Source organism: Pyrgilauda ruficollis, unplaced genomic scaffold, assembly GCF_017590135.1.
Source record: "Pyrgilauda ruficollis isolate IOZ18807 unplaced genomic scaffold, ASM1759013v1 scaffold19, whole genome shotgun sequence".
NCBI classification, from domain to species: Eukaryota; Metazoa; Chordata; class Aves; order Passeriformes; family Passeridae; genus Pyrgilauda; species Pyrgilauda ruficollis.
In genome coordinates this window covers 9,891,718-9,919,397 of record NW_024518095.1, presented here as the reverse complement: position 1 = coordinate 9,919,397, position 27,680 = coordinate 9,891,718, and the positions used below count along the sequence as shown (strand labels likewise).

Genomic DNA, 27,680 nt, shown 5'->3' with positions numbered 1-27,680 from the left:
TTTGTCTGATTTCATGTATGTGGTTTTTTTTCTTGTTGGTTTTGTTTTCTTCCTATTTTGTCTCCATTATCTGTCCTTTCTGACTTCCAGTCCTGGATTACTGATATCATTCTGGACTGGCAGTACCTTTCCCTTTCCATTTAACTGTTTTCATATTTTATGTTATGATCTTAGAGATTCTTCTACAACTTCAACAATTCTGTGATTATGCCTCTACACTGAGATAGTCATCCTCCTGTATCTGACAAGAGAAAAGAGATTAAAAAGCAGAGCAGATCAGTTATGTGAGTTCTTACAGAATCATTCTTCTCTTGGTGTGTTCCAGGACTTAAGGAATTGCCCAGATTTTACTATGAATTTACTATGAATTACACTGGCTACTTTCCCCTATATGGATGCAACAATCCGTGACTAAACATTTATATGACATTGCTGGGAAACCTATTTCACTGAGTGACCATTGACTGGAAAACATGTTTACAAATGAACTCTGATGGCTTCTGTGTATTGCTGTGTGCTTAGTGACTTGGACAAACTGAGCCTGTCTCTTTGTGCTGTAAAGTAAATAGAAGTTTGTGATGAGGATCTTAGTCTACAATTGTGGTCTGTCTTCCGAATTTACTTCAGAAATTTTCACATCCCCCAGAAGTTTGGGGAGGGTCCCTTTGTAGTTGCATTGTTGAATGCATAAAATATTTTCAAGAGAAAATGATGGTTTTGCTGTGGGGTGGAGTGGTACTGTGAGGTCTGTTAACAGCACGACCAGAATCTGCAAGGCCATGCTGACATGAAGGCCACAGGACTTGCAGGAGAGTATTTGGGAGCTGTGGTCAGTCAGTTGTCCCAACTGTGAGCTTCATGTGTTTTAAATGTGTAGGTATACTTAAGTTGTAATAGCCCATATCAACTTGCCATTCTTCCATTTTCCTCTCAGGTTTTTTAATGTAACATGGCTCGTCCTGGCCATTTCCAACTACTGTTATGAAACTGGGTCTGCCATTTTTTGCACTGCTTTGTGAATAGATATTTTAAGTACCAAACGTATTGCCATTAGTAAGAATGATTTTCTGATTTAGGTCTGATGGTATCAGCATAGTTGATTTCTCAAACATGAGAAGGACAAAGTGCATTTTCTTTATTGAAATATTTGAGTCTAATCTACATGTAAACATAAGTTATGTTTCTTTTGTAAACTAAAAGACTTGTTTCCAAGTAACAGTAAAGCAAGATATTTATGCAGACATAGGAATATTTTTATAAACACAAAAGGTTTGTTCTATCACCTTCCTTTAAAGACTGTCTACTAGTTTTTGTACCAATTTAGTTTCTTTAAAAAAAAATTGTAAAGCAAACCTTGCATATTGGGATTTAAAGATTTTTGTGTGGTTCTTGAATCAGACAGATCAACTGGATCAGTTTACAAAAAGACCTAGATTAAAATCTCTTCATCATTCAGAAGTGTATTCCCCTTACAAGTTGGTTTACTAGTGGAAATGAATACAGTATGGTATGGTTTTATGGCTTCCAGTCAAAATGTCAGAGAGGATTTTTGCCCCCTCTTTTACTATAGTACGGCACATTAACATGGAGCCCTAGAGGTAGAGACTATTTAGCAGTAATTGTAAAAGACTCCATCATACTTGCGTTTATCATTCATGTAAGAGTTGAAAAATACATGGGGAAGTAGAGACCATAAAAAAAAGAAGGTGCTTCAGAGCACTCATTGGAGGGACTCTGAAGGAAATCTTTGAACACTGCTGAAATTGCCTTCCTCAGTGTTTTTAGATAATTATAAAACTTAAACTATGACAGTTTACTTTCCATCATACTAACCTTGATCTCACTAATTAAAAAAACCCACAGCCATGAAATACTGTTTCATAATGCTGTGCCCAGACTTGCCTGGGTTTAGGAGTGTGGCAGTGAGGGCTGGCTTTGGAAGCATGGTCTCATCTAGGTTGTTACCTTAGGACCACTGCTTTGCAGATATGAGCATTTTATTTTAGACAAGGGTCACTTAAGAAGTTTTTCTTGACTTTTGTAGCCCTTCTTAAGACACTGCTGGTGTTATGAGAAGGCATAAACACATAAAGTGTGTTTCTGCAGTTTTCATTTCTGCAAAATGTTGTTGATGGTCTGAGTTCTGGCTGGAGTTCCTCACTGCCCCTTGGGCCAGAGCTCGTGCAGCTGGGCAAGCTACTGCTTCAGGGAGCCACTGTGGCTGCTGCAAGTGATGGCTTCCTTTTGCTTGGCTGCATGATTGCTGCATCGTAGTTTGAGTAGTTTCCCATTCACTTGAAGGCCAGAGGCAGGAAAAGTGAAGGAGCCTAGGAATGCAGCTGTCGAAAAGGTAAGACTGCCTTTCCTTAGCTCAGCTCTGAGAGCCACAAATTTGGTTTAAGTGGTCTGAAGTAAGCCAAGGTGCCCTGTTTAGAAGTAATTGCCCTTTGCTTCTTCCAGAGAAGCTGTTAGCAGCTGACTGGATTGCAGTGACATAAATAACTAGGAATTTCCAAATCAGGTATAGTTATAAGATTCTGGCATACAAATAAATATGTTGTAGTTGAAATACAGCTTGGACAGGATGCTTTTCACTGGGCGAAATGGCAATTTGGACAGTGTTTTAGAAAGACATTGAGAGAATCAAAGAAGCATTGGAAGGAGCAAGAGATATTTCACCTTGCTGTAATAATGCTATTAAACCTGTCCCTGTATAAATAACTGATTTTATTGTAAAGAAAATAACTAGGACCATCATTCCTAGTTATTAGGAAATAACTAGGAACATCAAACCAAAATTCCTCTTTCTTTTTAAGAGGAGTCAAGCTGATCTTGCTATTTTTTTTGTTTTGTTTTAAGTGTAGCCAGAAAAAAAAGCCTTGTAAAATATATTTATATTTGTGCATTTTTATATATAAACATAATGTACTTGTATACTTCCACAGACAGTATCTTTGTTGAGGGTGGTTCATAGGTGTTTCCTCTTAGTAAAGACACAAAGTTCAGTGATACTGTTTTTCTAGTCATCGTTGTGGAAGGGATCCTGGGGGACTTCAGGCACAGCATCATCAGCCAGGTAAGGGGGCGATTGTCCTGCTCTGCTCTGCACTGGGTGCTGGGTCAGGTTTGGGTGCCACAATATAGAATAGACATTAAGCTCTTAGAGAACATTCAGTAGAGAGCAGCAAGGATGGTGAAGGGACTGGAGCAGGAGGCCTTTGAGGAATGGCTGAGGTCACTTGGTGTGTTCAGCCTGGAGAAGGGGAGACTGAGCTGAGGCCTCGTTGCAGTTACAGCTTCCTTGTGAGGGAGAGAGGAGGGTCAGGTACAGATACCTTGACACGTGTGATCCATGACAGGACTCGAGGGAGGGGCATAAAGCTGAGTCAGGAGAGGTTTAGGTTGGGTATCAAGAAGTTTTCCAGCCAGAGGGTGGTTGGGCACTGGACTAGGTTTCTCAGGATAGTGGTCACAGCACCAAGCCTATCTTGAGTTCAAGAAGTATTTGAACAATGTTCTCAGGCACATGTGACAGGTCCAACAGTTGGACTTAAATGATCCTGATGGGTCCCTTCCAATTTAGCATATTCTGATTCTGCGTTTCTTTCTCATTTAACACTTAAGTCTTCAGATGCAATGTCACTTCATAAGTTCCATTCTTTGTGAAAGATGTTTCTTTGTTTCACAACTTTGTGAAAGTTGTGTCATAGGTAGTACTTTTTTGCCATTACTGTTTACTAGCCATTGGTTATAACAACCAAAATAATTAACTTTTTATCTGTCATATCCTTTGTGTTAGGTTATGGACTGATGCCTTCTTAAATGTTTTTTTAAAATCCTGTTTCCTAGAAGCCTCCATGATATGTACTTCGTACTTTCCTACAATGAGAAGTAATGTGTTTAGTAGGGTCTGCTGCCCAGTGAAATAGGTGAGGAAATTAGGTGAGGAAATAGGTGAGTGTCAGGAAAAAAACCCCTGAAAATTAAAGCATTTTCTTTATTAATGAAACCCTCCCTTTCCAGGTGTTCTTTCTTCTAATCTTTGTCTGCCAATATCACTCACTGGAGCTGAGTTTAAATACTCCAGTATGGTGGCAAAAGTATTCATTTTTAAATGATGAAAAGTTGAGACATTTTTTTGTGTGGTCTCTCCTTGAGACATTAACAGCACAAAACTACATGTCTTTAAGAAACTCAATAATCTAGAATTTATAGAGTTAAGTTTAAATATTTGTCTTGTGTTGCAACATGCATATCCGGTCCAAGAAATGTTTTATAAAAAATCTTCTGGATGAAGAATAAACAGTGCTAAATATGGTAATAACATTAAGCTACAAAATTCCTTACAATTGTGTCAGTGTGTCTTGGAAACTTCACACATACTGGAGCAAAAGAATATTTATATCCACGAAAAGACATCCCTTTGCCAGATACTCCTGCTTTTGATTTGCACTGTATCCATCTAAATCTGCACGTTGTCAGCAGGGGTTTTCTAGAGTTATGAAATTCAAACTTCTTAAATGAACACATTAATCATATACTCTTCTGTGTTTTAAATGAAATGTTGTAGGGATGCTCGTAGTTCTTTTCATTCTTTTCCTAAGTGGTCTAGAACACCAGTGTATACATACTTCAGCTGTGTGATTTTGCAGAATCACCGGCTGGTTGATGTTGGAAGGGACCTCTGGGGGAAATCCTGTCCAGTCCCCTGCTCAAGCAGGGCCACCTAGAGCTGATTATTGAGGATCATCTCCAGATGGCTTTTGAGTATCTGTTTTTGGTTTTGTTTTGGCAATTTGTCTGTATATTTTAAGTCTAAGAAGTGTAATTATTTTGGTGAATTGGAGAGGGGGTGTCTCTTTGCCTGCTCTCAGGGCACTCTATTCTGTTGTTCTTAGTTATTCATTAGAATCTTCATTGAAGGTGAGTAACATTACTGTGGGAAGGATACTGTTAGTTTTGTGACTGAAAATGCTTGACTTGTCATACGTATTTTTAAATTAGTACTGGTACATACCAGTAATAATGGAGAACCTGCATGCTTTTTTAAAAAACTAGCTTATGTGCACTTGCAGTGCTTATCTGTTGATTCCATGACTGATTTTTAATAAATAGACACAATCTAGACCAAGTGGTCCCAAGGGACCACTTAAGGAGTGAGCGTCAGCCAGTTCTGACAAACTCCTGTGTACCAAAGTTCTGAAGTAAAATATCTGGAGATGGCATAAAATTGGTTTGTTGGGTCGCATCACTTTCTCACTTCAGTTTACTTTCCATTCCCTTACAGGCCAAACCTATAGTTCCCAAAAAGTTAGTCAATATTCTTATGTTTTGGACCTGTTCTTTTTTTTCCATCCCTTATGTTTTCATCTAGTTAAAAAGATGATTGTTTTAAACTCTGTTCTGCACTTTAGTTCTTGAAATAAAGTTATTTAGCTTGGCTTTCAATGTGCACAGTTAATGAAACCTGAAAAATAGAATAAGTATGTGTTTATAGTGTATTGCCCATGTGATGAAAGCTGCATTATCCAAGTATTTGGATCCCTGAGGCAGTGAATTTAGTGAGTTCTCAGCCACACAAGAGCTGTGAAACATGTTCTCTGTAGTTTATTAGACTGACCTACTGACTGCTTTGGAAAGCTCTTCTGTGACTGCTCTCATTTCCATTTTGTTAAATGTGTAAATAGGTGTCTGCTTTGCTCTGCCTTTCACAGTACAGCTAATGCTCCAGAAGACGATGCTCCAAATAGATATTCCCGAACAGAGAGGACAGCTTACGGCAGATACAGCAGAGATGCAAATTCTTCTGGCAGCTCTCTACCAAGTAACTCTTTGGAAAAGAGGATTGAGGAACTTGAAAGGGTAAGTACTAACTAACCTTTCTGTGGCATACATCTGAAATAAAGTACTTTTGAAATTCCGTGGGGAAATCTGCAGGTGAAATACATAGAAGTGATGTAAAATGTAGAAGTACAGACAGTTATGTCTATGAAAACATATGAAGAGTCAGACTGACTGAGAAGAATGTGAACATTCAAATCACAGATGTTTAGTTTTCATTTGGTATAGAAGTGAGAAATAGTTAAGGCAAAGATAATACACTTAGAAAGCCAGCAGTGCTCTGTGTGCTTCTCCTATGTACCTCGTGACACACCAGCACAGAGCAAATATCATGGGGGAAGAAGGAGCTCACTGGCTGTTCACAAGGTTACAAGCTGGTTTCTGGTCTACTTGTTGGTTTGTTTTTTTTAGTATACCGAAGTATTGTAAAATTTAATTGCTAACCAGTTGTTTGTTAGAGCTGTGAACATTCAAAATACATATTTTGAATGGTTTGTATTGTTTCACACTGATTTAATAAAAACAGTTTTGGGAAAACGTAATAATGTTAAAGCTGAGCTTTTCACCTAAGCCAGTATTTTGCTAAATAATTTCATCTGTGTAATCTATTACTGGCTTCTCTGTCTTCCTCTGAAGTGGATTTTTTGTGGGTAACTTAACAAATATTCTTGAATCATATGGGTGAAAGTTACTAAGTTAACACAATTTGAATAGGTCTTTTTTTGGAAAGGGGGAAAATAACATGTATTTTGTTGAAAATACTATTTTTGATTTAAGACTTGAGGAGCCTTCATTTGAGTAAAGTGCACCATAATCCTCCCTTCTAAATCATCTTCTTTTTGAAATACTTTAATTGCCAGTAAAAAAAAAAAATAGAAGAAGATTTAAGCACCTTCTTTCCTAATGAACATGTTAATTCTTTCTCACATTCAAGCCCACAGATTTAAAAGTGAGTCTTCATTTCTTGTTAATGGTATTACAAAAAACCAACAACAGAAAATCCAACCAACAACAATTTGGGAGCTGATGCTTTACTTCTTCTGTTTTGGGCCTCTGTCCAATTCGGTGTTCAAGCTTAAGTTAAATATAAATTAAAACATTATCACTTGAATGAGATACCAAACAGATTTGCTGTTGTAAAATATTCTTAGAGATGATTCTTTAGCTCCTTGAAGTGTAAAAGGGCTTGAAGATGTGGGTTTGACTTGCTGTAGGAAAGGAATTATAGATAAGTGTGTGTATGTGTGTTCTTCTTTCTTTGTTTTAGACAGTGTTAGCTTAAAAAACTGTCTCTTAAAAAAAGAATTTACATTTCCAACTTCATTATGTATTCTGGTTATAGGAACTTGCAAAAGAAAGACAGGAAAATGCAAGATTAATGAAGATGGCACAGGACAAAGAGGAACTAATTGGAAAGCTGAAAGAAGAAATTGATTTATTAAACAGAGTAAGCAAATACATTCTTACATGGCTCTATAAAGAGGAAATAAAAGTGTCTGAATTCTCTGTTGTATTCTCCAGGCACCGCATCCATTGGGCAAGGTCAGAAAAGAATTAATTGAGGGGTTTTTTTGTATCTGTGTAGCTTTTCAAGAGGTATGTCAGTAAGTTGTATTTTCTTTCTAAGGTGAATTGTATTTGTCATGAGTAACTTCCCTAAGGCTGGTCAATTCCTTGTTGTTCTACGTGTTTATAAAGCAAGGTTATAAAACCAAAAACTTTTTATATTTTGACAGATATTCTCATACAGTTTATTGTTGATCCCAAGTAAAGGCAGAATAAGACAGAGGGCAGGAGGCATGATCACCAGTAACATCACCAGGCAAGGTGTGAAGGCAGGAGAAGAGGGGTAGAAGAGAGAGAGAGACATGCTTGGAAATGGGACAGGATGAGAAGTTTTAAAGTTGATAAATGCTCCAGTTTTAAGAGCAAACAGGAATTCTTCCATAGCCTGGATTATTGACCTCATCCTGCACTTCCTGGCTGAGATGTGGAATCCTGATGTACTAGAGATAGAGGGCTCTGGTGAATCCATCAGTGAAGGGAGGCAATAACTGCATGAATAGTGTCACACCTACATTTTGCAGCTTTTCATTAATAGCAAAGGAGGACAGCGTTCAGAAGTTTGCAAACTAACCTAGAAAATTAAGAGATGAGGTTATTCTGAAACACGTATTTTGGCTTTTATATGGAGAAAGTTGGAAGTTAATCTGTAGGATAAATGAGGTGGTGTCTGTTTGAGAGAGATTTCTGTTTTAACTGAGGCATTGCTCTTCATGCAGTTCTTTCATTCTGCAAAGAATCTGTCACGTCTAAGCTTACTGGCCTTACTACAGTTGAGTCAGGTGTTCATTCCTTCTGCATAATGAATGGCAAAGCTATTTAATAGCTTTAATAGATTAATAGACATCCATTTAATAGACATCCATTTAATAGATGTTGGTCACATCTGATTTCCTGACTCAAAGGTTGGAAAGAACAAACTGAAAGAACCTAAATGACTGAAATATTGGTGTTTAGGACCACAGCTTTTTGAGAGGTCTGATGTTCCAGAAGCAATGTTATTTTTTTTGGCTGTACTTGAAGTATGATGTCCTAAATGAAATCCATCAAGTGTCTTAACTAGAAACTGTCTTTGAACATCCATAGTAAAGTTAGGCACTGTCTGTGCATTGCCTGTGTTAAGTACAAGGGCAATTTCTGCAATCACAAGTTTGAACATTATAATACAAGTTTTATGTTAACCAAACATAAACATAAACTGAATAAAGTAATTTCAAAACCAACTTCTTTATATATTGACTAAAATTTTGCCTTTCCATGAGATCTACAAAGCTCCCTAGGTAGATACTTTTAAACACAGAAGAGAAGGGATTTTTTTGGTCCGTTAGGTCAGCATTTTTATACCTTTAATATTGTCAGTTTGCTCAATAGAGTGCAAGTTACTTATGTCTGTGTCTCTTGGGCTTTTCTTAATGATGAAAAAGCTGACTTTTGATTTTATGACCAGCATAGTTATTTGTCTTCTTGAACTCATGTCTCAAGTGATGCTTCCATTAACACAAATACAATTTCACTTTCCTGTTTATTAACTCTTGAATTTGATTGCTTTTATATTGGCTATCCATGTGGATTCAGAAATAGAAAAGGTTTGAAAAATTAAGAAAAGCTGCAGAAATATCACATCATTCTTAGAAAGTTATGGAAATTAATATGTCAGTTGTATTTGCCTCAGGTTTATTATCATAACTGAGAACATGAGAGGCAGCACTTAAACATCCATTTGATGGATTGTCCTAGCACCAGTATTGGATGCTTTTCATGGAAGAACAGCTGCGATCTTCAGCCTTCTGTTCAGATGAAAGGATGTCCTGACGATTGAACTTTATTTAGAGAGTCTATGCAGAGGTCGTCTTAAAAGATTTTGCTGGTAGGCAGCCTAAATAGAGGTCTCTGAATTTGACCATCTACACATTCATGGTTTTCCTCCAGCTTTTGTGTTCATCAAAATACACAGTTATTGGATGTTGACATCCACAGGTATGGGAAGAATACCACATCAGAAACCCTAGATAACTTCTTAAAAGGCCATTTTATTTTGTCTCTTTCTGACTTCTCAGTCTGTATTTAGTAAATGCTCTTTCTAGAAGTTTTAGTCAGTTCATAACTACAGATGCATCTCTGATTGGCAAAGACCTTGTTTTGCATTTGAAAAACTTTTTCCAAGAATCATGAGAACTTCTTTGTAGAATTTTTCTCATTTTAAATAAGTGTATTTATTTAATGTGCATTATCATTTTACTGAGCTTAGTCAGTACATCACAGAGATACTTAAAGGATATGAGCTGCATTTATATTGAGGAACAGAAAAGGCTTTCTCCTATAAACAGCATTCTCTCAGTACATTAGACATTAAAAGTATGTCTGCCATGTTCTTTGTAAGAAAGGGGCAATTGCTTCATAAAAACCTTAAATGTCTGAAAAGCATCTCAAAATGTTTGAATACTTTGTAGGCAAAGTTCAGCTGTCAATTAGTTTGTGCTTAGTCATCTGTGACCTTACTAAGATGTCAGTGTAGTTAAAAGTGTGTTTGGAGAGAGTCTGTCAGTGAGGATTTACAGTCCAATTAATGTCAATTGTGAACTTATAAGTTCTTTTGGTATGTGAAGTTCAGGCTTTCCTGCTATTGCATCTTTTTTTGCTAATAAGCATGAATTAGTGTTATAATTTTGAATAAGAAGCTTTAAATTTCAAGAGTGGCAGAATCCCTTCCATCTCTCAACCCATTATTTCTGTAGATACTTAAAGTGCAGCAGTTATTTTTCCTGGCTTATATTCAAGAAACTTTTACATGTAGTAATTTCTGGAATGTTATTTTTACAGCATAAATATTTCAAAAACTTGTAATATTTTATTTTGAGTAAATTATACTAGATTTTTAAAAAGGAGGCTTTTAGGTAAGCTTTAATTGAGGTGTCTGATGGCTAGATCAACAAGTTTGAACATTGTAGTACAAGTTTTATGTTTACCAAACTAAAAAGATACCGTTTTGTTGAAAATGTGTTGTCCCTTCCATCTATTTATTTAAATTGCACAAAATAGATTATAAAGTGTATTTGTTTATACTAAATTGTATTTATAGCATCTGTCCACCAAAACTTACCCTGTTTAGGTGTTTAAGTCACTTCTATCCGTTATGTTGGAGTGGTCAAATGCTTCTTCTGGAATTGATTCATACTGTGATGCAGCTTTACTTCTGTGAGGCAAAGAGGAATTTCTGCTAGTGATTTCTTGATTCCACTCTCTAAAACAATAAAGGGATGAATTGCAGAGGTATTGAGGTGTGGATTTTAGCTTGGCAAACTGAAGAGGTTTTTAAAAATCATTATACCCATTGAACAGATAATATCTATTGTGCACTTCTGGAATGACCTCACTGAGAAACAAATAAGAACCTGGGTTTTGTATGTCAAACTCTGCCTAACAACTTAAAGGATCAAGAGAGAGAAAACCTTCTTTTTACTACTTAAGGCAAGAGGACAATTTGGCAGACTTGAATCAAAAAACACATAGGATGTCCAGTGAGAATTCTGGTTCGTTTTCCTTTGCCTGCCTTTCATTTTTCTCCTTAAAATCCTGCCCTTGACATTACTCTTCTGTATCTTCATTCTTTTCTAATTCACATTCTGTTTCTTGCATGTGATTTTTGTACATGAAAATTACATTTATTGAAGTATTGTTTGTATTAAGCAGTCATTATTACTGATTCTCACTTTAAAGGCTTGAAAAAACTTGTTAGGAGTGAAGAAGTGAAATGGGAACTGGACAAAATGTTAATTAGTGGAAAAGACACAAACATTTGTGTGTGTCAAACACATTTTCAAACACTGTGAAAGCAATCTATTTTGAGCACCCATTACTGCTGTGTGCGCGGTGTCTGTTCTTCCATTAGCACTTCAGACAGAAGGTATGAAGTCCTTGTTTTTTTTTCTATAGAAAAAAAGTGGACTGGCATGTCTTTTTCTGAAAATTTTGATACTTAATACACAAAACAGGCCTTCTTGCAATAACAATCAGTGATATGTGTACATGAGAGCCATAGTTGTAGACAAGCAATCAGGGAAGCAGGAACAGGAGCTGTACAATAACACTGTATATGCCAGAAAAATAATCCCCCCCATTCTATTTTGGTTTCTTTATGCATTCATTCCTGCTGTAGCTTTGATTTGAACATGTTTCTATTTAAGGTGCTTAGGAATATAATATTAATGTTTTGTAATTATAGTAACATTTTGAAACAGGCTGGTTTAACAGTTCTAAGGGTACCTACTGTAACACTAATTCTTCCCTATGCCAGCTTCCTCATTTCAGAGCTAAGATACTAAATTTCTGCTGCTACTAATTGAGAGTTTGTATTTCCATCCTGAGAAGTGTTTATTTTTCTTTTTTTCTTGTACAGGATCTAGATGATATAGAAGACGAAAATGAACAATTGAAGCAAGAAAACAAAACCCTCTTAAAAGTTGTTGGACAGCTGACAAGGTAGAAGATTCAGACATCAATGAGGAAAGATTTGAAAAACTACTGATTGAACACTAAGGTCAATATAGTAATATTTCCTGTGTTGCAGTATCTTATAATAACTGTCTTTGTATTTATTGTTAGGAAACCAGATGAATGTTTATTTTCATAGTGCTTTCTCCTTTGTTCAATGAAATTTCAGGGTGTATTTTAGCTTTCTTTTCACATAAGCATGATTAAAATTTTCAACATGTTTCAAAATTTTAAGTTCAAAAATATTTGGATTTTGTATCTTCAGATTACAGCTGCATAAATCACAGTAACCTAAAATTCATAGCATCAAAATAATTTTCAGTCTATGTGGGTGTATATTTTTGAAATGAATGGAAGCAATACATATGAGCTTTGTTTACACAGATTCAAAATATGTATTTTGGGAAATGCTTCCTTTTTTGTTCAAATAGCTGTAAAGTGGATGCCTTATTACTGATGTATAACATTTTGCAGATTGATGATTTGCTCTAGAACTCTTGTATGTTGAGGTTTTTTACTGTGTCTGAAAGATTGACAGTAGAAGAGAGTAGCAATGATTTTTTTCCGTATTTAACAGTATTCTGTCAGAAGGGGACGGTTTTACTAAAAAACTACAAACAAACGCAAAACACCACAAAGCCAAATAAATCACCTCTCGTATCAGCATGAATAAGTTCTTAGAATTACACTGAAGTTGTGCACTGCAGTTTATTTTATGGCTTTTGCTTTAGCAATGAAATGCAAGTTTGCAATCAGTTAGTTTGCTGTGTTGAGAATTCAAACAAAGCCTGGAGCTTTCATTTTGGCAAAGACACTTCTTGTCATCCTAAAATTTGTAGTGATCATAACCCATACAAGTTTTTGGATTTTTTTTTTAAGCTGAGTGAAATTTTTTTATGTGACAAAGTAGAGGGGCATACTAGTGATTTGTGCCTTTTTGAAACATCAAATGGTATACAAATCCCATTTTTATCCTTGATTTTAAACTAACAAGTTGTTTGAAAAGTGCCTGTTAGATGTTACAATCCAGTTATGACTGTGTGTGATTCTTCTGTAACATGATAGCTGACAAAATTTTCCTTAGAGTTTAATCACAGACCTCAGTTAGCATTTAGACTAAAGCTTATTTGTACTTTATTTCATCTTAATGCAGCACATTTTTCATTCCTGGTCAGATTAAAAGCACATACCCTTTGAGGAAAGACACTAAAAATTAAAACATTTCAAAGGGTCCAGGATTTTTGTGGCCAATTTTGGTGTCAGAAAGTTACATACATACAGTTTTTTTTACCTTAAAACTTAAAAGCAACTTTAATATAACAGTATAACAGTATCGTTATATTAATATATATATGTGAAATATAGATGATAATTGTCTTTTCAGATTTGCCAGTTGTTTTCATAATGTCCATTTAATGACAGTGTTTCTTAAATTTCAAATTCCAGCTATTATTGTTACATTTTGGATTGTTTTGGGTATAAGGTAGATTATTTTGCATTTGTGCTTTCTAATGAGGAAAAACTTCTCAGAACTTTAAAGTGTTTTTTAAGACACTTGCAGTCCAGGATGCCTCAGTGTTTTCCTTCACAGTGGATGAGATTCCATGGAACACCGTTTAAAACCTTTTCTCAGGGGGTTAAATGGTACAGGGGGTTTGTATAAGCCCTTTGAATTACAATTCAAAGTACACCAAGGAGTATTGCTTGTAATATTACTGAAACAATAAGAGGTCCCTTAATTTCTAAGTTCCATGAAATTGAACATTTAAAGACATAATGAAGTCAGTTGAGATGTATGCCTTTTGAATAAATATGAAACTTTCTCTGGAAGAACATGTGATTTCCTTCTCAGTGTACTAGGTAGGGAACACACGTACCCATGTGCTGCATGGGCTGTCAAACATATTGGAGCGTTGTTAAGGGCATCATATTAAACATGCTGCAGTACACACAGATAACAGTATGAAGTAGCAAATGAGATGTTTCATGTATATTTTAAACCAAAGAAAAACAGCAACAAAGAGCATAAACAAGAGTTACTTGTCTTCACATTACCTCTTCTTGGTGGCAGTAATGCCAGAATTAGGTTTTTTTAACTTGTACATAAAACTGACAGAAGTATTTGGCAGAATTTCTGGATTTCTAATGTAACTGTTCTTGTTCAGGGCTAGTTGTGATTTTTCTGCTCTGGAAAACTTGTGGTAGTTGAGTTTTTGTCTGAAAACAGTCTCAATCATAATGCAGAGTGATTTTTAGAACATATCCATTTTATGTGTTTAAAAAATTGACACATCGTTAACCTGTGAGTAACTGAATATCCATTTTAGTTTTGAACATTGACTAGTTGTGGTGATACTTGTTATCAGATTATAAAAATGATTTTGAGATTCTTCTGCTGCAGGTGAAAGATACATGTTTTATAATAAAGATTGTTTGCCTTTGTTCAAATAAAACAAAATTCTTTTTAATCCAGGCTGAGTACTTACTGTCTTTAAAGGAGAATTAATACTGTCTCTCTAAAATTCTAACTAGATTTGTCCTCTGTAGTGTGTCATTCCCAATCTGAACTGCTGAAATGAGTTTTGCTTTCACATTGGAGCTTGGAAGTGTGTATGCATATGCAGACGCACAAGAGAGAAATCTGTATTTACACTGTACTTTTTTGCTTCAGGTAATAGTGAGTATTCTTCCATCAATTAGATAGAAATGATCTTTTCTCCACTTCAAAGCAGAAGTATAAGCCTCCAGGAAAAGCAAGAATGTTACAATGTTGTTTCTACAGAAAGTGAGTTGCTTTAACTTCTAAAGCTCTGTGAAAGTAAGCGTTCTCCCTCACAAGCAGACTTGTTAAGGGCAATCTCCTTTTCACTCATAGCTGCAGACTACACAAAGAAAACAAGTGGATAATCAGTAAACATCAGGGAGATAATAACTATATGGCATTTTATCATAAAGCTTGTAATGTTGTTGTTTTAAAAGAATGCAAACATAAATACCATAAGCAACCATGCATTCAACACCATGGGTACTTTATGGATAAGACATTATCCATTAAGAGCATTTGCACTTAGTAAATTTAAAATGTTAGGTGAATTTGGGTAAGGATGACTGCCTTTATGAAATCATGGTGGCTTTTAGATTTGTTTTAAAATACAAAACTGCATTTCCTTTGGCATTTTACCTTTGGCATTTTAGGTTCCTCAGTCTTGGTGGGAAATTTTTGTTCCAAGTACACAAGTGCCTTTTCTGTGCTGCTCCTTTAATCCCTGGATTTGCCATACAGTAGCTACCTGATCTTAGCACTTGGTATGTTTTTCCATGGGTATTCTAATTTTTCTCTCATAACTTAACTCTTTGTATCTTTTGGTATATTCTTTTTTCCCTTGTTCTTCTAGAAATTTAAGTGGTATCTGTGAAGTGTAACAACATCCATATAACTATTTGCTGGCTTTTCTCCTTTCTTAAAAAACCTCAAATATTTATATGAAAAAATTATCTCATACACTGAGGAATGTACTGCTGCTGACAGTTGGTTTGTGACACTTAAGAGCTTACCGAGGTTTTGAGAGGAATTGAATATTGGTAAGGATATTGAGACAATCTAATGTTCTAGTTGCACCGTAAAAAGTTCTGTTTGTCTCCAACTATGAAAAGTGAAACTTTGTGGGAATTCCACATGTAAGAGCAATGGTGGGCATTTGGATACACATCCATCTGATGTATCCCAAAATAGCCCAATCCTCCATGCAGTGAATTTCCACCTAAACCTGCAGGTTTGCAGCTGTGCCCCTACTGTCTAGCAGTTGGCAGCCCTTCAGGTATGGAAATGGATGCATATGTTTCACTTGGCATTCTTTGAGCAGGCAGCCTAATTCACACCCAGTAGCCATGGTCTCTCTTGCTGGTATCTCAGGAGGGATTTCTGTTTAAACAAAACTGACCTTCAATTTCTGCATTCACTGGAGACATTTGATGTAATATTAAGCAATTGGCACGTTTTAATAATTGATTAGGAAATTGTAACATCTTTTATGCCACATAAAAAGAGAATGTTTCATTTTCTTATTGCTAGACCTTTCCTTGAAGTGAAAGTTGCTGCCCCCAGTAAAAATTCTTTTTAACACCTTTAAGTTGGGCTCATTTTACAGCCTGAAGTACCTGAAGGTGCTTATGTCGATAAAACCAAACCCACCAGGCCTTCTTTTAACAGCAGCAGAAGTTAAAATGTCTTCAGAAGAATTAGAGGAGCAGATTTGAAGGTAAGGTCTTAAGACTGAAAGTCCTTGTTTCCTTTTGGGCTTTGGACAACCTGGTTTAGTGAAAGGCATTCTTCTGCATGGCAAGGGATGGAGGGAACTAGATCATCTTTGAGGTCCCTTATAACCCAAACCATTCTGATTCTTCATTGAAGAAAATTTGGCTAAAAAGACAACATCCAGCATTGTTTCTGAGTGATTGCCTTGGTAGTCATTGGTGGACTTCTTAGGGAGCACAGCTGTCACTTCACACTGCAAGTGCTGTAGTATAGCAGAGAATAGCAACAGAAATGTCTTAACTTGGATTTTCTACTGGTTTGGACCAAAATATGTAAAACATGCTTAGCAATTAGTTGTGGAGTTGTAGTGGATGTTGCTAATGGAGGAGCCAGAAAACTCTTACTTTTGTAGCTGTATTTTAGGCTTTCTTCAGGAAATCTTTCTGTGGCTATAATTACTGAGAGGTTAAACTGAACTTTGGTAGTAGTTGTGTAAGTTTTAGAAGGAAACTTTGAGGTAAGAAAGGCCATCTTTGGTATGTTTAGTTGATGCCTTTGACACTTAGTTATTTTTGTGGTAAGCTCTTTGTTATCTACAGATAACAAGAGATAAAAGCTTTATCTATACTGCAGAGATAATCCAAGTCTACCTTGATTTTTAATTAATATGTTGTAAATGTTAAAATATATTAAATAATATAAGAATCAAACTTTATTTTCAGATCTGGAATTCCGTTAATAGGGGAGGTAATGAAAATGTATGTATATTTTGTGCTACTGCTCTGCCTCTGCCATTTTCTGGTAAACAGAACCACTGTTGAAAATGAATGGGTTTTATAATTGATTGTCTTATTGTTGACCTCTTGAGGTGTTACAGCTGATAAAATTTATGCTTTCTGGAATACCAAAATGATTCACTTAAAAAGTGGCAGCAGCAAAAATGAGAACTCAGTCTCCTCTTAGTCTTTTAGGGTGGGAACTCAAGCAATTTTTATGGGTTGTCCTTGATTAAATGACCTGAAGATATTTAGGTATTGCAGGCTCATTAAATGAGCTATTGTAATCTGCAACAAAGTAGGATTAAATGTTGTCCTTTCTTGGTATCAGTATTTTCTAAGAATGCTAACATAATTTAAAAGAAAGACAGTGTTTTTCTGTTACACAAAATTATATTTTAGACATGTGGAGGTTGATAATTGGCATCTTGATATACTCTCCATTAGTATTTCGCCCTGCAAATCAGGTTTTGTAGACAGGTAGTGGAATGAAATCTTTGTTTTTCTCTCTCAGAAATGTTAATCTCTGCTTTTGCCTGAAGGCTCTTTATAACAATGATGCAGTTTAGAGAGTTTAAAATTTTGATTGCAACAGTGTATGTGTGTTTACAGCCAGCTACCAAATATATTTAATGGGTGGGGACAATAAAACTGCTGAAGCTTTGCAAGTTGAGACTCTCTTGAAATAACTCCCATATTTCTCTGTGAAGCAATTATAGAGAAACTGCTAATTGTTCCCAGCTGAATCACTCTTTCTTCTCATTTAATTGCTTCAGCTCACTATGGTTTGTAGTAAAATATCACTTAAACCCTCCTGTAATTCTGTTGCTTTGGCTTTGTATGAGAAGTGGCATTTAAAAGAGTGGTCACTTTCAATTTTCACTCTCCAGATTCTAGGATTTATAAGGCTATATATTTATTTAAAGCAGGGAGAAAACGAGAAAATGTGTGGGTTGAGACTATGCAGGATTGAATATTAGGGAGAGGATATCTTTGTGTAAGGATGAAGAAAATCTAGTTTTCTCCAGCATTTTTTTCACCTAATTTTCAACAAGGAAAGGATGACAAACTGGATATTTTATAGAGATCTAGAAGTGGTTCCAGTTATCACTGCAGTACAGTTCAGTGTTTTTATGAGAAAAATGTAATCTCCAGCTTTTCATTTGCTCACCTTTGCACAGACACTTAAAAAGGAAAAGAATATGACTTTCTACCCTTGAAGAAATGCAAATGACCATCTTTACCCAGGGCTTAGATCATATCTTTCCTAGACTATGCTGGGCTGTAGATGAGAGGTCAGAAATGTTGGACATTGATTTTCAAATACAATGTAATTTGTAGTATGCTATGGTAATGTTGATTAGTATGGTTAATATTTTGGGGGATGGCTAGCTCTAAGCATTTAGATCTCTAGCAGAAGCATAACAGAGATGGTTCTCAGGATAAGATGGGAACCACTTGCTAAAGGGTCAGGACTGTGTAGAGGAATTCTGATTTCCCTGTATCTGAGAGCCCTCCTGCTGCATTTGCAGAATTAAATATAGAAAATTCTTCCTTAACAACTGCTGAGATTTATGAAAAAGAAACACTCCCCCAACAAAATACTACCTGTTTTTGTAGTGTGCCAGATAGTTGTATGCAAGTGTTGTGGAACAAAATCATTTTAAAAGTCTTTTAAGAAGCACATTGAATATAATGTTACTGAGTGAAGTAATATAGTACATCTTAATGTAATTTACTGTGTCTGTGTAAAACAGTGATGCTTTTATGAATTTTTTTAAAAAAGCCTAGAATCAGAGGAAGGTTACACTTCTGGGTGCACTGGATTGTAAAAGCCCAGAACTGGATCTCAAGAAAGGTGCTTCTTGTTTTGATTGAAGTGACTGGTGCAGCTCTGCGAGCATGCTCTTCATTCAGCTCCCTGTCAGCAGTCTTCACTGAGAAACTGTGTGTAGGAATCACATCCTTTTTATTTGGCACCCTATCCACTGAGTTTACCTGGCCTTTAGAATGCTGCTAATATTGTAGCTGAGGCAGTTGAGAGCAGGAGGAGTTGCCCTGGCTTCCTTCTGTGGGAGTGTACTCCAAGATTTGGAAGCTACTCCTGATAACAACTGTGTGACTTATTCCATTGGTAGAAGAAATCAAATTGCTCTTTGGGGTTTTAATAAGAAGTGAGAATGTTCACTAATTCAGAGGCAGCAGTGACCAGCAGGTGTCCACAGGGCTGCCTCTGTAACACAGAGCCTTACCACTTTCTGAATTTTTTATGAGGTCCACCCATAGAGTTGTAAATTGACCTTAGATGAGAGGTCAAAGTATTCAAAGTAGAAACTAAGTCCCATGTCCAAAAGTGTTACTTAAAAGGATGAATAAAGCTTATGTCTTTGGTCTGTCTGTTCTGTGGGTAAGCAAAGATGCAGACCTTTCAAGGCATTTTACTTTGGTATTTTTGTCTGATCTATACATAAATAAGGACTTGAAACTTTTCAAGTCTGTTATTTCATGACCTTTTTTTCTTGAACACAATTGAAATGTATTTTATGACTTTAAACAAAGATAAACAGATCTCATTTGGCTACTTGACGATTCTACAGTAGACCAGTGCAATTGTCCTTTTTCTTGCTTTCATTTTCTTTAGTTATCTTTTGCTTTACTGATAACTCTTTGAGATTTTTCAGTGCTTAAGCTGAAATGTAGTTCAGTTTACATTCTAAATCTAATGAAGGTTATCCCAGCAGATGATTATTTATCTCTGCAATTGGAGTGTTCTGTGTATTTTACTCATTTTTTAATACCATGGAGTCAAAACCACTTAACTGAAGGGTTCAGGAAATGCCTTTATCAATCCTGCCAAATACTTACTTTTTGAATCTATTAACAATCTTTTCTGACCCTGTGAGGCTGTCAGAGCTGTGTGATTATGGAAAGTAAACAGCTGAAGTACCTGTGGAGGGAGCAAGATTTAGAGGTAAGCACTTTCTGTGTGTTTTTTTCCTCTGTCAGGCCATGCACCCCATATATTCTGCTGTCCACTATGCTGCTGCAGCTAGACAGCTGAACCAACATATTTCAGGGCAGTATCATTAACTGTGCTGATACAAAGACCCACTGGACAGGATGAATCAGCTTCCATTTATTTGCAAATTGGCAAAATGTCACGTTCTTTTTCTGCTCTTCCACTATGAAACTTTTATCCGTCTTTCCCACTGCTCTTTTGCAGATAACAGTGTGTGCAGATATTCAGAAAGAGGGAAGTTTTAAAGCAAGATACCGACTGATTTGTCAGTTGCCGTGTTGGGCACTGAGGCGGTGAGACACAGGATGCAGTTCACTTAGGCGTTGGCACCAAGGAGGATTTTCCTCCTTGTAATCTGGCAAAGTGCCATATCTCCTCACCAAAGAGATGGAAACAAAACATATTTTTCCTCGTCATTATGCAAGAATTGAAATAATAAACTGTTTTGAGATCTTGGCAAGCATCACTTTGGATTTTAATGGACTTTAATAATCTCTTAAGTAAAGTAATAATTAAATCACTTTTAATTAAATTGCTTCTTACTACATGGCTCTAGTATCCCAGGCCCAAGATGGAAAGCTGCAAGGCCAGGGTAGGCAAGCCTCTGCTTTGACTTCAGTGTCATATGGGCAAAAGTTGGCTGTGTTAGTCTTTTCTCCTTCTTCTAACTCTAATTTTATGAAGTTTGACTTCATTGTCGGTGTGCTACAGTATTTTTTGTTTGTGTGTCACAGCAAGAATTTTGGGTGTGTCAGTGAGAGACGGGAACAAAGGTCAGGCTGGATGGCAGGTAGGGCTTGTGGCTGGTGAGTATGCCTGCAGGGAGGATATTTGTATGAGATGATGATATTTGGCTTGGGAGGGGGAGTGACAGTGTTCTTTGGTTGAAGTGTTGACATGGCAGTACTTACCACAGTAGCTAGGCTCTGTTGAACCTGTGGAAGATGTTTAAAAATAAGTCCTCGTTCTTACTGATTGTGGTTTTTCTTTTATTTCTTTAGTGCAATAAAGAGCAATAGCTTTGGGGTGCAGGGGAATTAGAAGGGGACAGAAGAAAGGTCAGAGTGTAAAAGCACAGGACATTGCAAACAGGCTCTAAAGCAAAATGGTTACAGTAAATCAAATATGAGAGGAGGGTGGCTGGAGTCCTCTTGCCAGCAGACAGGCTGTCCCAGCACTCAGCAAAATAATAGCAGTCAACCAGAAAGGCATCCAGTCAACTTGGAAAGGCATCCAGACTGTGGGCTGTGAAAGGTGAGAGCTGGGGGGTTCTTCCTTTTCAGGCAGATAAGTTTTAAAAGCTACTGCTTTTGTTGGTTTTCAGTTGATAAAAAAAATCTGTATGCTGTTACCAAGCCTATATGATCCTTGGGAAATGTGACAAAAAAGGCTTAAAGTTTACTGTGTATTTTCAGTTATATTTTGAAAGTGTGTTTGGCACATGTAGTTTTTACAGCTTGTATCAGTGATATGCAAAAATAAGGAAGTATCCACAGGCACTGGAAGTGGCTCAGCAGTAGCAAATTCTGCGGAAGAGCTCTGAGCTCTGCTGGGCCTGTCCTTGAGTTGCTGTGTGGGTGAGTCTCTGATACTGGCTGATAGCAAGGTTCGTTCAGTGAAGCTGCAAAAACAGGGGAGTTTGCAAGCTCTGCAAAAGCCAGGAAGAATTTAAAAGTACATTAAGAGATTGCACAGTGGCTGTGGTGGTATTTTCTTCACTAAAGGAAAGGAATAATGCAGCAATGAGGAGTAAGGACAGGGCACTGTGAGCTCTAGAGACCGCTGTTACTAGCAGTAATAACCCATTCCTTTGAATCATAGCAAGGTAGGAATAAGAAACTAAAGAGTAGCACGGAATGAGCTAAGCAGGGTGTGATGTCTGTGCTCACTGTAGGAAAATCCCATGCCCTGAACACCTGGGCAGCATGTAGTCCTTTGAAAAAATCCTTTAAAAGGAAATAGAAATGCCATTGTGTTACTCATAGTGCCAGGTGTGTTGAAGGAAACACAGCTTACCTTTTGGTTTCTGGTCTGATGAAGAAGGATTTTGATTTTATTTAAGAGGGACTTTTTTTTTCCTCTGAAGGGGATAGATCTTCTAGTGTAAGTTTTCCCACAAGAACTCAACTTGGGAATTTACTGTGTTTTCTAACTCATGTTCAAGAGAAGTGATGTTTTAGCTATCTAGATACAATAAACACTTTTCATTCCTTCCCCTTTCAATTGGGGTGAAATGGTAGGGAAAGGATTTGAAGTAATTGTTTCTTAGAAGGGGAGAGGTGGATTTGGTGGTCCTTGCTAAGACTGTGATTTAATGGATTTTGGTGTTACCGGAGAGCTGGATATTTTGGAAAACATGCCTGTACTTTGGTTGGCTATTCTGGAATCTGGTTTGTAAAATATATTCCTAAATTACTAATTAAAACCAGATGCAGCACAAGATTAATTATTCTCCCTATACTTTCCCTTGTCACCATGCAGTCCTCCTATGAGAGCTGTATGCCAGAAAGCCAGGAAGAGGGCAGTGTCACTACAGGCCAGTACATTTTACAGGAACAAAACCTAATTCCCAAATTTCTTCACAAGTGTAACCATGTTAAGTAGAAGATCTGTTCAGGATTTCATAACAACTTCAGTAGCAATTGAAGAAAACTACATGGAAAAACTACACTAGTAAAGCATTTGTGTTTCTAGCTCATCTCTCTGTAAGGTTTTCTTTCCTTTTCTGTTAATCTAATAGAGATATAACTGTACATTCCATTTGTTCCTCTTCAGTACATTTTTTTTTCTCATTTTCTCAGTTGTTGTTTCTTTTCCTAAGTGAAATGAGTGGAGTCAGCTTGACAGAGCTAACCAGCTTTCTGTAGACCAGGGGCATGTGATTTGTGGCCTATATTTGGGAAACCACTGGTATTAAGTTGTTCATGAAATCTGCTTCAGCAGCATGATGACTAGAGAAAGATGTCAGCCCTCAGGAGGGACCAAGCTGGATGCTGTGCTAAGGAGTGGGAGAGAGAAATTCTGTAACTCACTTGACCAGTCTGCTTAAATCACTCAGAAGTGTGGTGGAAACACTGATCACCCTGGACAATTAATGGCAGAGTCTTTCTGATAACTATTTGCCCTGCTTTCTGCTTTGATGCTGAGAAAACAGAATCCCTATCCAGTTTATTGCTAATTATGTATATATTGCTAGATTACGTGAACAGGTGAGGCAAACTTCATTTTGAACCAGCGTTTCTGTTTTCAGCAGCCTGGTTACTTGTTAGAGATATTTAGATCTCTCAGTCAAGATGTTTCAGGCAGCTGTTTCCGAGAGGCAGCTGCTCCTCACAGACCTTGCCTGCCCACTCTTCAAGGTGCAGGATAGGGATGGGGCTGGTGGGGCTCTGAGCCCTGCTGAAGACAGAAATTCACAGAATTCACAGAAATGCTGCTGGGCAGCACATGCTCATAAATTCACGGTGAGTCTGGGATCAGAGAATTGTAGTGTGGGAAGCAGGCAGCTGGGAAATCGGAAGCCAGTTCAGCAATCCAGTTTTTCAAGAGAGAAAATGAGCCAGCTGCGAGGGAGTCAAAGCAGAGGACAAGGCAAAGAAAGGGAAGAAAACTTGATGCCAAGCTGCTGCCTGCCGCTGTGATCCCAAGCTTGCTTCCTCTCCTGCTGAGGCTGAAGGGGACACACCTAAATGGAGCTGGAGTGAAAAGCCCTGTCCCAAAGTGAGGGAAAAGAGACCTAATGGAAGACCCTTGTGACTGCTTGTGGTACAAGGTGAGGTGATTGGGAGCTGTGTGCTAAGTGTAAAGGGCTTCCCTGCCTTGAAATGGTGAGAGACCAAGGCACCTGGTGAGGTCCAGGTGTCCATGTCAAGCTCTATTTGTAGGGAAGGTTTCTATTTATGTTCTTCTGAAGTGGGAAAGAAAGACTTCTTTGGCTGGGGTCCAGGTAATCTTACAAGGCCGGAAAAGACCAAAACCTCCTGGAAATCTCATGCATGGCAACATTAGGTGTTGGAAAGTTACTTTTATACATGTTACATATGTTGCAGTGTCTCTTGGAACTGCAGTTTAAGATAATTTTTGTATCTCCTCTGTATTTTTGCAATCATAAGAGCTACTCTTACTTTTACAAGCAGTATACAGAACTATGAGAGCTATGTAAAAAGGGGACAAAATAGTGAGACAAAAACAACTACCAAAAACCCCATACCTAAAGGAGCCTTCATTTAAAGATTGCAGACTGCTTTTTAATTGAGGCACTCGCAAGTTTTCCTCAGAAGGAAGAGGTGGGACTTGCCTTGTTTTGTCCAGATGATGACTCACATGCCAGTTTAATTCAAAGGGGAATAAAAACTAATTGTCTGTCTTTCCTCCTATACAGAGCATTTTAATGTACCTTGATTTCTCAGAGTATATTTCAGAAGATAAAAGTTGAACAGTTCCACGTAGTCTTTAGAGGCAGAACCTGAAGGTGTGCAAGGACACAAAGTGCTGCTCTCCCAGCTTCCAAGTTCCACAGGAACCAGAATTTGGTTGAAGTCATGTCTCTTGACCAGTCTGTTTATTGTCTCCCATTTTCAACATTCTTCCCTTGACCTGCAGTATTAGTTTATGAACTCCATTACAAATTCCAGTACTGCAGGTCAGTAGGTGGGTAGAGGCTTTAAGTAATTCCAGGCTGGTTTGGAGGGGGGGTAGATAGGGTTGTGTACTGAATCAGACTCAAGTTAGGTGTGGTCTATCTTGGTTTTACTCAATTGAAGTAAACCAAATAACAGGAAAATATCCTAATAATTGTAATTGTCATCAGCTTCTCTGAGATATGGACAGTCAGTGCTGAAGTCATGATTACAGGAAACTAAAACATTCATGAAATTGCAGTTTTGGAGCTGAATCTGTTCTTGACCTTTACATGAACAGTAATTTCCAGGATAATTGAATTAGTATATATTTATAAATAATTTTCATAACATAACTCATTGCTAAACAGTACTTGTGAACTGTGAAGGCTGTGAACATTTTAAACACAGTCCTTTTTTACTGCAAATTACTGCTGCAGGTAGAGGTCTTCAGATCTATATTTGTAAAGAACAGGTGAACCAAAAATCTACTCCCCCATACCCTGCCTTTTACTGAAGACTGGGACAGAAATTTTTTTTTGTTGTGCTGGGGAACATAAAAGGACAGAGGCTCTTAATTTGAAATCCAGACTGTTCTGTTCATCGGTTTTATGTAAACTTGAAGCATTTGTGAATTAGCAGCTATAAGGGAAGAAAGTCCATCTCATAAGGGGCTAAACTTGCTGTTCCTGCAGGAGCAATTATAATGTAAAATTAAAAAAAAAAAAAAAAAGTGAATTTCTATCCATTTGGAAATAGACACCACAGTGTTGTTACTGCTCCATTTGTCACCCCACTACTCAGGAAAGATTATGGATGGGTATAAGGAAATAGAAAACAAGTAATAAAAATCTATTTGAGTTATGATCTTTTGTAGCAAGGGCAAAAGCCAAAGAGTAGATAAACACTGTAATGATAAATTGTAGGTCTACAATATACTGAACTTAGTTGTCTTTTTAGTAATCAATATCTTCTCTTGAGCACCTTGATGGGAATCTGCTGACATAAAAACTGCAGCACTCAAACACAGTTTGCTCCATGTTTTTTGGGTTCTAATGTATTGCATTAAAACCTTTTCAGTCACGATGGAGCTTTTAATACCTAGCACACAAACTTTAGCTCCAAAACATTGTTATAACACATACCAAGCAGATACCATGCTTGATTCCAGAGGGGTGGGTGGGTTTGTGTGAGCATGCATAGGTATACCAGGCATGTGTGCAGGTATGTTGCTTTGAATAAAGATTCAGGTCTCAGTGGAATGGTTCTTTTGAAGTATTAAAATAACTATTAGTAGATGAGAAATTTATTTTTACTTTTAATTTTGAGATATAACAACAGCAGAGCAGAAACTCTGCTTTCTTTTTCTCCCAAAATTTCTCCCTTAAGCATGAGGTATGGCAGGGTATTGGCAATGACACCTCTGCCTTTGCAGTGCTTTTCAGATGGGTGTTTTATTTCTGTGGATTTGGTTTCCTCGGGCATCTTCCCTGCTGCTCCGGCCCCTCGCTCATGGTCCATGGCTGACATCTTCTGGTGGCATTTCCGTACTGCACGGTAGCCTGGACGTGCAGGCTAATAATGATGAACATTTTAGGGCCCTGAAATTGTCATCCTAAGGTTTGTTTCATAACCCTCCGAATCGCTGCTGGCATGTTCTGCTTCATCACGTTATTTACATATGCAAAGTCTCGCTCAAATTTTGTATTTGCAGTTATTCCTCTGGGTTTCCTTTGCAGAATTCTTGAGTTTGATGATATTAAAAAAAAAAAAAGGGGGGGGCAGGGGAACATTTAAACAAATAAGTATCAAAAGAAAAGATGCATTTTAAGTGTATTGTGAAGTCAATGAATTTTAAAAATGCGTTTGGCCTCTAACCCACAGCTTTGGGATTACTGTCATATAACAGCAAAGCCTCATAACAGCACAGGCTTTGGATTCTCAGAAATATAGTTTCCTTAAGTAAAAAGCTTAAAGCAATGGCTTTTTGGATGCTAGACCAGTGCCTCTGATATTTCTCAGGGATTTTCTGAGCTTCTGTGCACATGTGCACAAAGCAGTGGGAAGGTAGGTATGTGTTTAATTTAAAAGAAGCTGATGGTTTTGTTTACAGGAATTGCATTCTAGTCCTTCATCTCCATTCCTCTCTGCATTCCTTTCATTCAGGAACTCAGACTGTTTACATGGTCTGCTTCCCTGACATTACACTAAAATCTGGATAGAAAGATGATTTTTCCAAAGAGGTCTGCATGGGAAACCCCGCAGATGAATGGGGAGAGCTGGTGGGAATTTAAATATTGAGACTGCCAGCATTAGAATGGGGTGTTTGGCAGCATTAGTGAAACAAAGGCTGTTGCTCATGCTCCAGATGTCTGCTTGCTTCTTAATGTGCTTGAGGATATGGTGTCCTTGGGTCTGGGACATGCCATAGCCACTTGCTGGCTGTGTTTGTTCCTTGAATTTGTTCAAAGTAAACAAAACCTTCTAGAACACTTTCTCCTCCCAACTCTGACTTCTTGAGCAGGCAGTCCCAACCAGAGCTGTGTGTGGTTTCCTGTTCCCAGCAGTGCCACTGCTGTCCTGCAGTATGAGGAACTTCAGGACTGCTGGCACTGTCCTGAAAGAGCTTTCCCATGATTTTAAGTTAGTGAGGTATCCAACCTCGTTCTTCCTTTGGACCACCCTTAACTTTTGAGTGCTCTCCCTGCATGTGTTAGCCTGAATGGACAGAGCTGCCTGTGGCACTGCTGCGTGGTGTCCATCCCTTGATGTTGCATGTGGACTTCAGAGCTCCATATGCAGTACAGGCTGAAGTACCCTTCCAGGCACTTTCCTTGTTGTACCAACAATCTTTTTACTTTTTTCCCTTAACTATTTGCCTTCCTGGAAGTTTTCAAATGCCTTGTGAAGATTATTCAGAACACACCCATCTTCTGCTCCTCACAGAAACCTGAGGCTTTCTCTTCAGACAAGGTCTTCCTGAAATGAGACTAATTACTGAGACAACAGAGTTGTGGGTGAGCATTTCAAATAACCTTGTCTGTTTTCACATTTTTGTGCTGAGTCTGGTTTGAATACAACCTACAAAGCATTAAAAGCACTGGCTCTAAAATCCA

General features: G+C 37.4%; 1 protein-coding gene across 1 annotated transcript in view; it reads left to right on the top strand.

Moving 5' to 3' along the window:
* Positions 1–14,363, top strand: part of PAWR (pro-apoptotic WT1 regulator) — a 72,353-nt gene extending 57,990 nt beyond the window's left edge. The window contains exons 5-7 of the mRNA XM_041465610.1: positions 5,715–5,862; positions 7,184–7,288; positions 11,801–14,363. Of these exons, the coding sequence (XP_041321544.1) occupies positions 5,715–5,862; positions 7,184–7,288; positions 11,801–11,887 (340 nt within the window). The 3' untranslated portion in view covers positions 11,888–14,363. The remainder of the gene's footprint in view (positions 1–5,714; positions 5,863–7,183; positions 7,289–11,800) is intronic.
* Positions 14,364–27,680: the final 13,317 nt, after the last annotated feature.